We start from the raw sequence: 11,173 nt of genomic DNA, 5'->3' as shown, positions 1-11,173 counted from the left end.
ACAAATTGTTGTCGGCGCCGGAGATCCGGCAAGCCATAATGCACAAGATGAATGCCAAAATATTCCTCAAGCTGTTATCAATCTCCCCAGCCATGTGCGCCATCTCGAATCACTGCCACACTCTTCGAATTTATCCTTGAGCTCTGACAACAATGGAGTCGTCGGAGCTTCGGCGAGCCAATTCATCCAAGATCAATACCAAAAGGTGCGTAACAGTGTGGATAAGGTTTCTAACTATAACACATGTCTCGAATCTCTACAAACAAGTTCAAATTCAAAAAGGCGTCAAGACGACTTTGGTGGTGTCGGAGCTCCGGTGAACCAATTGGCAAGAGACCAATTCCAAAAGACTCATCAAGGTGTTATGAAGCTTCCAAGCTATATAGAGTGCCTCGAATCACCATCAACAAGCTCAAATTCAAAAAGTCGTCAAGACTTGCATCTCCCTGAAGAACACTGTCACAGTGTTGTTCGATCTGAAGCTGTGGCTGTTGTATTGGATCATGTTCAAAATCACCAACAAGGAAATAGAATGCTAATATTGGAAGGCATTGAAGAAAATGGTCATGCCCCAAAAGAAATTTCGAAGGGGAACTTCACTGATAAGCAATGGAACAGTGCTTCTACTGTGGCTCATCCAGGTAAGTCTTCTAACTATTTCAACCAATATCTAGTAAAAAGTGCTGATCATAGTAACAATGTTGTTCAAATGCATAGTGACACTGTCGAACCTCATGAACTTAGCTTACTTGATAATAATGTACAAAAAGGAAATTTAGCTAATGCTGCTACTGTTAAGCCTACTAATTTGCATCTTGCTGTGACCAAGAATAATGAGGAAATTCAGAATTCAACTCACAATGTTGATGCTGATCTTGTTGCTAAGCACAAGGAGCAGGGGAACATAATACTTGGTAATGTTGAAAAAAACAAACAACCTGCCCAGTTGAACAGGGGGCTCAATGTGAAATCTCAACCTATCCATAGACCTTATGTTCCTAATAGCAATCCTATGAAAGTGTCAAATAATTTTGATGCTATTAAATCTACTAACAAACCTGCTGCTCTGAATACTGGAAGCAACCTAGGTTCCAGAAACTCAAACCAACTTAGAGCTCCAAGTTTTAATACTCCTACTCGTAATAATCATGTGGTGCTTCCCAATACTAATTTACCTGCCAAACAAACCAAGCAACCCAATACTAATACTCCAACCCCTCCTAATCCTGTCATCCACCAAACTCTGGCTACTAAGTTGAGAGCCCAAGAAGCTATGAAAACAGACATTATTGATATTACACCTCCCAAAATTACCATAAAGCAAGGCTATCCAGCTGTAGTATTTACAGAAGAAGATTTCCTAGTGAAATTGGCTAGTGATTGTAAGTATACTCTAATAGGAAAATTCACAAATACTATGCCTAAGATGGAAACCATTAGAAAGGAATTCATCTTGCAAACAGAGCTCAGAGGAGGAGTGAAACTTACCCATTTTAACTCTAGGCATCTGTACATAGACTTGGACAATGAGTATGATCACTCTACTGTATGGTCCAAAGGAAGAATGTACATAAATGGTCAACTTATGAGACTCCAGCTGTGGACCCCCACCTTCAAGCCTGAAGAAGAAACATCTCTAGTTCCTATATGGGCTATATTACCTGAATTACCTTGGCACTGTTATCGTCTTGAAGTGGTAACCCCATTACTATCCCCAATTGGAAAGGTGTTGTTCTTGGATTTGGCAACTTACAAGAAAATAAGGGGTAGTGTTGCAAAAGTCAAAGTACAAATTGACCTTACAAAACAAAGACCACAGCATGTATGGATGGGTTATGGTGAAGATGAAAATGGAGCAGGAAGGTGGCAGTCTATCCAATATGAGGGGGTGCCAGATTACTGTCAACACTGCAAACATCAAGGTCACACCATTCATGTCTGTACTGTAAAAAGAAGGGATGAAGATAATAAGAAAAAGCAAGTTCAAGAAGAAGAAGCAAGAAACAAAGATAAGTCCAGCAATGAAAAGAATAAGGAACAACAGAACAAGGAGCTAAAACACCAAGAAGACAAACAAAATAAGGAACAACAAAACACTAGCAAAGCTGAAGCTGAAAAAAGAGACCAAGAACATGCAGGTTGGCAAATTCAAAGGAGGAAAGGCAAAAATGATGGACAACACAACCAACAACAACCATAACAACATAAAACACAAGTATCCATGACAAAAGGGGAAAGTTCAGTACCACCACAACATATTATCAGCAGCAGCAAAGAAGGAAAATCTCAACAGCAGGCAGGTATGCTTAATAACTCTAACTTTAATACTTGTAATATCCAAGCTTATAATGTAGACTCTGAAGTCCAGAGCCTACTCCCCACTTCCCATACAATATTGGATCCCAGCCCCCATAATCCCATACAGCAGGTATTACATGTTAATGAAGATAGCAGACCTGCAGACAAATAAAAAAAGCAAAATTTTACTGCCAGGTGTGCACCAAATACTGGTTTGAATAATGTGGAAAGCAACAAAGCCAATGGAAAAATCCCAGGTATTGACTTAATGCTCCCACACCCCCATGGCTCCCCCAATTACTTTAATATCTTAAATAGTATTAATGTTGTGGCTGAAGAAGTCTGTGGAGGTCAGGTTGGAGGAATACAGGAGCAAATCACTAATCTGCAGGAAGGGGAAACCAAGGGGAGGGAAAGTCTATTGGTTGACCATAGGAAAGACCCTAGAGCCCCTGCCACCACTATTCCAGCAGATATAAGGTCCAACATGCCATTGCAACAAGATGATGTTCAACAGTTTTCAGAGGACAGTGATAAGGGAGGTGTTGAATCTCCAAAAATTAGTGAACAAAATACAGGTGCAGTGATTCAGCTACTAAACAATAAATATACTCTTTCTTTGAGTAAAAAGAAGAGGGAGGCACTGAAGAAAAAGATAGAAAAAAAAGTAAAAAATCTCTGTCTGAAAAGACACAACACAGAGTGAACTATGTGTTGGTTGATGAACAAGCAGGGATTCATGCTACACCTCTTCAAATTCAATCCAGCTCTACTGAGTTGTGTGTGCTTAATAAGAGAGCCATATCAGATGACTTGGAGGATGAATATAGACCTATTCAATCTGAAGATGAAGAGGACCTAGATCAAAGGGAACAAACTCATGATGAGGATGAGGAAACTAGTGCCTCTCCCATTAGAGCACTGGATGATATCACAGATTCTACAACTCAGGATGAAGTGTTGCAGGTCACTGAGAAGCAGGGTTTATCACCCATGGGTCAGCAAGCAAAGAAGAAGAAGAAAAAACAGAAACAAGACATCTCCACCAGTTCAGATAATGCTACTTATAAGAGTGGCATCAACACAAGGTCTAAATCCCTGAAACTTTGATGATGAATACAATATGCTGGAATGCAAGGAGTATTGATACTCAAGGTGCCTTGGATAGACTCCAAAAACTCAAGGATTATCACAAATTAACTATGTTGGCAATCCTGGAACATGAAGCTTTGAGCTTGGTATTGGAGTTTCAGCAGCTGAGATTGGAATTCTTGGACCAACAACCTACCATAGACCTGCAGCATCTCAGCAACATCACTTGCATATGCTACACTACAGCAGCAACAGTGAATGTAACTGAGCCACAGCAGCAGCAAATCAACAAATGCATCATTACACATCAAAAGGCCTCCAAACTTTGCAGGATTGCAGAAAATACTATAGGGATAAGGTCCAAGAAGTTTCATCACAAACGGACAATTGGAGACGTTAGGCGAGCGACCTTGAAAAAGTTAGCCGACTTAAGTCTCCAAATGGAGCACTCCACAACTTGGAGCTTCCAGCTTGTCAAACAGGCCTCCAAATGTTGCAAAAACATAAAAAGTACTGTAATTACAAATCCCAAGAAGTTTCATCCCAAATGGATAATTGGAGACGTTAGTCGAGCGACCTTGAAAAAGTTAGTCGACTTAAGTCTTCAAATGGAGCAATTCACTACTTGGAGCTTCCAGCTTGTCCAAAAGGCATCCAAATGTTGCAAGAACACAGAAAATACAGTAACTACAAGGTCCAAGAAGTTCCACCTCAAATGGATAATTGGAAACGTTAGTCGAGCGACCTTGAAAAAGTTAGCCGACGTAAGCATAATGAGGAGGTTGGTGTCTATTTGTTTTTTGGTCTTGTTGGCTTGTCTCTATGCATTTGCAGGTATCTGGAGATACATTAAAGCATGTTACAGTTGGGGACATGTTTACAAGCCACAACACACAAAAACTCCAATAACATGCAGCATACAAGGATAAACTACAAGTCCACAATGGACCTGCAGAACCACAGCACAGTGTTTGTTGTGCAGGAGTATTGGAGGTACTTTTCTTCTTGTTCTTTTACTTGTGCAGGTACAATACACAACTACAATCCCCAAGAACAAGTACTTCAGCATACAACCACTTACTAGAACATAAAGCAACATCAAGACAGACCTGCAACAGATGGGCTACAGCTGCAGCAACAACAGTGGCAACAGGGTTGTTTTTCTTTGCAGATGCAGGGATTACAAAGTGCATGGTTGCACTTGTAGATGCAGCCAACAGCTACCATGCTGCAACACCTGCAACAGCCCTCCTGGATTCTGTGCAGGCACACAAGAACCCTCCAATATCCAAGGCACCATCTGTTAAACCTCCTGGCAGCAGCAACACCCATCAACACTCATTATGGGAGTCTAATCTGGGAGGCCATTGTTCTTGTTTGTGTGGTTGTTTATTTGTGTATGCAGGCTGCTGGAACATCAGAAGCTGCAAATTCCATGAAGCTGCAGTTGCAGATATCATGCCACAGAGTGCTGAAGCTGAATTTGATTGGAAGCAACAACAACTTCACAGCTGTGCAGTGCAGCAACTATCAACAAGAGGAGTTGCAACCAACCACAGCACCTTGGAATTCAGAAGCTACAGCAGCAACCATACAACTACAACAATCCAACACTAACAATCTTCAACTTCCATCTACTTGCAATTGAGGAGCCCTCCAATGGGCACTACAGAACCACCACACACTGGTTTGCTTCCTTGGCTACTTCCTTGTGCAGGTCCACAAAGAATCAAACAAAGGGAGACAGCAACCATTCATGTAGGGGACTTCTTGCAGCAGCTCCAAGTTACTTTGAGCTCCTTGACACCCAAGCAACTGCTCATGCCATTGTTGCATCACCTACAAGTTACAATTTGCTGCTCTTCAGTCACTAGTTTTCTCAACAACAACTCCAATGTTGCTGGTTATTATAGCTCTATATACTTCCTCTCGTTTCATCCTCCTTAGCGGATAATCATGATTGCGATGCTATTGCATACTTCCCTTGGACTTACTTGGTACGACAAGACGAAAAAGGGCAAAGATGAAAAGAGCTTCTTCACCCCATGCGAGATAGAAGGTTCATATACTTGTTCTTCCTCAATTTAGCTATGTATGGTACGTAGCATAGTTGAATAGGACTAGTGTAGGTTACTTTCTTGTCTTCTCATGGAAGGGGGGAGTCTCCCTCATTTATGCTTTCTTAGTCGACTTGTATCGGGAGGAGTCCTCTCATAGGTTTACTGCTTTCTAGTTATAGATAGATCCTTTTGCTACGGGATGAGTTAGCCGACCTTAATAGGTTAGCCGACTTATGAACCAACATAGGATCGGAGGTAAGGTTTATGTCCCCCTCCTTGTATTTTTCTGTTTTATTTTATGTTAAGGCTTGGGGGTGATGCTCAACCCCTGACTGTGCACGAGAGGTGGGAGCCTCGTGTAGGGTCTGTTCCCATAAAAAAAAAAGAATTTCAAACCCTAAACCCTAAATCCCACATACTAAATCCTATACTTCGAACCCCAAACCCCAATAAACCTTAAACCCTAGACTCGAACCCCAAACCCTAAATCCAAACCTCAAATCTTAAACCCCAAACCCTGGTTTGTGGACTAATGAGTCGATTTAGAAACATGATAAAATTTTACCCTTTATGAATCTATTTGGGAAACCTTGTGTTTTTGTGTGCTGTACAAACTATTGCCGTGTGATAGTGTTATGTTACTGTTTTATTTTCCAACAAATTAAAGTGGTCAAATATATACTTTAATCAAGTGAGAACATATCTCATTATTAAAGTAAAATCAAAGCGATTAATGATTGCAAATGAGAAAAACACCAAGCTTTGTTTATGTTTAGTAGCATGACGTTCTGCTGCCTCATGTTTCCTGGGCAAACTACTATTCTTCCAGCTAACTAATTCCCATATATCAACTATATAGTTAAAAAGAATAGAAAGGGGGGAATAAAACCAATCATGAAAGTTAATAATTAATAATGTTCCAATATTAATGTGTAAAAGTACAAATTGCGGTCAATGTAGTTGAATTGGTCAGCTGGCATGATGTATCTTAATTCACTGTGTGGTTTAATCAATTGTTACAAATGACCTTCTTTTCTTTTTTCCATTTTCAGTTTAAATTTAATACTCACTATAAAAAGTTTAATATAATTGATGACCATCATACCGAAATTCTTTAATAAATACGCTTCAATTAATTAACATGATTAAGTGGGGAAAAAAACCTATATGCACGCACCTAATATCATTCATTTATTGATTTGAAGCTCATTTAGAATGCGATATGAAATTTGAATTTTTTTTTGGACATGCAAGATTTTTTGAGTTGTGTTTCTTTTATAAATATAAAAACCCCTACAAATTGTAAAAATTATAAAAATTACCCCAATTCTTATACAATCTTATCTGAGCAAACCATAGTCCATAAATAAAATCGCAAATCTCCTTTTATAAATAGATGTTTGTGATTATAAACTTAATTCCACATATACATAATATTATAGTGATCCACTAGTCAACAATATAATAGTAATAACTAGTTATTCTTTAATATAATCATTTCACATGATACATACATCTTTTCACAGTGGGTCATGACATTTTTTTTTATAAAATATAAATTTGTGGGTCATGTTTTACATTTTTTAAAAATTGAAAGTCATGTTTTTTTGGAAAATTTAAAATTTGAAATCATGATTTCATATCGATGTTTATAATGCAAGCTTGGGTGGATACTTTACCTCCCCGAGGGTAAAATTGTCCTGAAAATACTATCCATAAGGCTACTTTACTTGAGTTTAAATTCTTTTACATCTTTTTAGATGGAATAAGATGAAGCATCAATTTAGTCAACAGGGCAGCCCGGTGCACTAAAGCTCCCGTTATGCGCAGGGTACGGAGAAGGGCCCGACCACAAGGGTCTATTGTATGCAGCCTTACTTTGCATTTCTGCCAGATGCTGTTTCCAAAATTTGAACCCGTGACCTCCTAATACATGACAACAACTTTAAATAGGGAGGACACTGCCATACCTGAACATAGTAAGGTAAGCATGCTGAAGAAACAAAGTGCTTTGATCACTAGGAAAAGCCTGATCAGTTTGTCCTCTATCAAAGAGATATATAGTGCCAACATTATGTAATCTACTTTCGTGTCATCTCAACTAAGAATCTGAAACTCAGTAAAAGAAAATACCACAACATCATTTAATAATATGATAATTATTTGCCCTTTTTGTTCAAGGTTACTGTCGATTCTACTTGAAACTAGCTAACTCGTCACCATCCTTAACTCATCACATTTGTTTGTCTTCTTCTGTTTATGAAATCAGAATTTTGTTAAATAATATGAAAATTAAATTAATATTTTGACATGGAATCTGATGTGTATGTTGATTTGTCATCACACAAATACAAAAAGGCTTAAAATATTTGAACACGTTCAGGGATGTCTGAATGAAATCTCGTGAAGTACAGGAATCAGGAATATGACGATATGATATACAAGTACCTGGGAGTACAAGAACCTTGAGTAAACACCTGAAGTCATTGTTCTTATTTGGATCGGACTAATTAAGTGGCAAGAACTAAAGAGTAGGTCTCATTTGGGCTTCGTTACTTTATGTTCCAATAAATACGAGGAAAAAAGGATAGAAACACCGAAATAGATTTGGAAATTGTAAAGTAATTAACGTAGAAGGAATAATGAATGAACACTACTCGATCGATAGAACAACAACATCTAACGCCAAAACAACAAATGTAAATCCATTATATCTTAGAATCAATACCTAGAAATAGAAAAAAGAAGAAAGGTAAACAGGGCTATATATAAGCCTCATCAAGATCCATTCACAAGATGAAACTTACTCTCAGAGTCTCACTCATAGAATAAAGAAAAAATTACAACAACGAATAAACAACTTAACAGGTTATCGGACCAGGAGTGCTTAATTCCCCTTTGCATGAACGACCAGAATGTCATTTTACTCTCAAGATTTCAACTTGGACAAACCTTTGGATCTCTCACCTTCAAGGGAGCTTCCGAACATCATATATATATTCTGCCGATTTTCAGACTGTTCAGCTAACCTCAGAGGATAATTCATGTCACCTGACACAACATGTATACCAAAAATTATACCCCTAACCACCGTCTCATCTCGAAAACACAAGTTGATAAATTGAGCCACCATGATGATGGACAAAGATGAGATCACCATTCAATTAGGGTTTCCTCTACGATATATATGCATAAATTTGTGAAGTAAGGTTGGGTATAAATTATAGAACACGCATGCAGGGATTAGTTCTTTAGTGTTGCGGTGGGGAAGGGCACAGCTAGGGGGGACAAATTGAAAAGGATGGATAAAGTAGAAAGCTTTTATCTTAAGGCGCATGGAATTGTATATGTGCCCTAAAGTTAGGGGGCATTTTTTAAAAGTGTGCTAAAAAAAAGCCTTTCTTCCAATGGTGTTTGAATTTCTGGCTCTTCTATGTTTCCTTTTTTCGGTTGGTGGTTGGAAAAAGAATGTGGTAACATCTATAGCTTTTTTCCATTCTTGGCCCCAATTAGTTTTAATGGTCGCCCCCCACCCACCCCCTCTTTCTTCTCTGCCCTTGTAAATGAAATGAATCTTTACGGAAAGCATTTTCCCCTTTAATGATGTCTCTCATGAGACGAATTTAAATTAATCAAAATTTTAACGTAAAGATATATCGAACACTAGGTGGAAACAAAAAAAATTATCCACATGATGCTATGTAGACAACGGTTTCTAAATATTGTAATTATATATATAGTTTATATAATTGTGATAAAACCATTATTAAATATTTAAAAGTAAAGTTTTCCATGCAGTGTGAAATGGAGTGTATGGTTCAATCAAACTTGATGTTTTTAACACAAATATAAGTGTATATATATATATATATATATACATGAAAAACTATTAAAAATATCAACAAAATTAGTATTGAATTATAAATTTATAAATGCAATGAATTCGTTCATACTGAAAATTTTAAAAGTAGAATTCAGCAAATATCATTTCCTATATATGAATATTTTGCGGTCGGTAAAGAAAGATACAAAAGTAAAAAAGATGCGGTGTGATTAGTCTGTAACCAAAAACAATAATAGAGGGAATACGATCCATGGAGAAGACTTAATTAATTTTCCTCTGTCGACATGCTTGTATTTCACCAAACTAATATATTCAGATTAAACAACAAAAGAAACAAAAGGAGACAGAAAAAAATAGAGGGATTTTGTGAGGAAAGGGAAAAATTTATGGAAAAATTATCTAAATACACAATTTATTTTATTATTTTCTCTAAAATCCTCTATCATTTGAAAAAATTATAAAAATTTCTACTCGCTCATATTCTCGGATACATCATTTTATGCGATGTATCAATTGAATACATCACTTTGCCGGAGAAGAGGATAAATTATAACTAAAATTGAATTAACTTGATTTAGTTTTTGGTGTATATGAAATCAATAATATTTTGTCACGGGATTTAGTACTTTAATACTTCCACCATTTCCATATGTCTGTCTTGCTTTTGACTTGACGCATAATTTAAAAAAAGTAAAGAACTTTTTTGAATTTTGTAATCTAAAACTAAAGATATGTAGAATGTACAAAAATGTCTTTTGATCTGATGTTCTTAAACATGTCACGTAGAAAGTTAGAATTAAATAATTGTCAAATAAAAAATAGACATTTTTTTAAAATAGACTAACACGAAAGCAAGACAAACCAATGGTAAACGACGGAAGTATATAAAAATGTTTATATAAATAGAGAGATTTTGTTTGATTGTCGATGAATTAATAATTATTTTCAATTATTTAATTAATATTGCAGGAGTATATAATAAATTAATAATGTGTCTCTCTTTATATATATATATATAGAGAGAGAGAGATATTTTGTTTTATTGTCAAAGTATTAATATTTAATTTGACCAAAAAAAATGTATTAATAATTAATATTTTCCAATTATTTCAGACGGAAAAAGTTTATTTACAACTATGCAAATATGTGTGTATTTATATTATTGGTATCTAGTACTCTCTAGTCTCTACTATATATGGAGATTGCTGAAATCTGATATTTGACCACAGCATTACTAATGTGGAAGCAAGAATCTAGCAAAATTAAATGTTCTTCACTTGGAAGACCAAGCTATAAAAAGTTCATATCACAACACAAGATATGAAACAAAAACATTTAACCATTCAAAATGGCACATCCATACAACTTTGCCACAATTCTGATAGTTTCTCTACTATCAATCTCCTTCACATTAACAAGCGTAAAAGCAGATTTGATAGACGAAATTTGCTCGAAAACAGAAAACAAGGAGGTATGTTATTATGCTTTAAAGGAGGATCCTCGTTCTAAAGGTGCAAATCTTGAAGGCCTTATGACGATCACAATAGACTTATCACAAAAGAACGCAACATTCACATGTAATCTTGTTAGCATGTTGCTTAAAAAAGCGATAGATCCAAAATTAACGATGCGATACGCTTCGTGTTTGAAGAATTTTAACGACGCAAATAATAATCTTGAAAAATTGCCAGACTTATTAAAGTCCAAGGACTATTACGGTATGCATACTAATGCTTCTGCTGCTATACGTGATCCTTTTACGTGTGATAACAGTTTTTTAGAACCACCAGTTGAAGCACCCGAACTCAAAGATGCAAGTGACAAGCTTCGAGGACTTATCGATGTTATTTTGATCCTTATCAATTTTCTGCAAGGGTGA

The 11,173-nt window shown here is 36.6% G+C and overlaps 1 protein-coding gene across 1 annotated transcript; it reads left to right on the top strand.

Annotated features, from left to right (window-relative positions):
- Window positions 1-10,642: 10,642 nt before the first annotated feature.
- Window positions 10,643-11,173, top strand: LOC129894495 (pectinesterase inhibitor-like). Its single transcript, XM_055970212.1, has one exon. It carries the CDS (start codon window positions 10,643-10,645, stop codon window positions 11,171-11,173), a length of 531 nt encoding a protein of 176 aa, XP_055826187.1.

This window comes from Solanum dulcamara, chromosome 7 (assembly GCF_947179165.1).
Source record: "Solanum dulcamara chromosome 7, daSolDulc1.2, whole genome shotgun sequence".
NCBI classification, from domain to species: Eukaryota; Viridiplantae; Streptophyta; class Magnoliopsida; order Solanales; family Solanaceae; genus Solanum; species Solanum dulcamara.
Note: the sequence above shows the minus strand (reverse complement) of the source record. Positions and strands in the feature narration are given on the sequence as shown.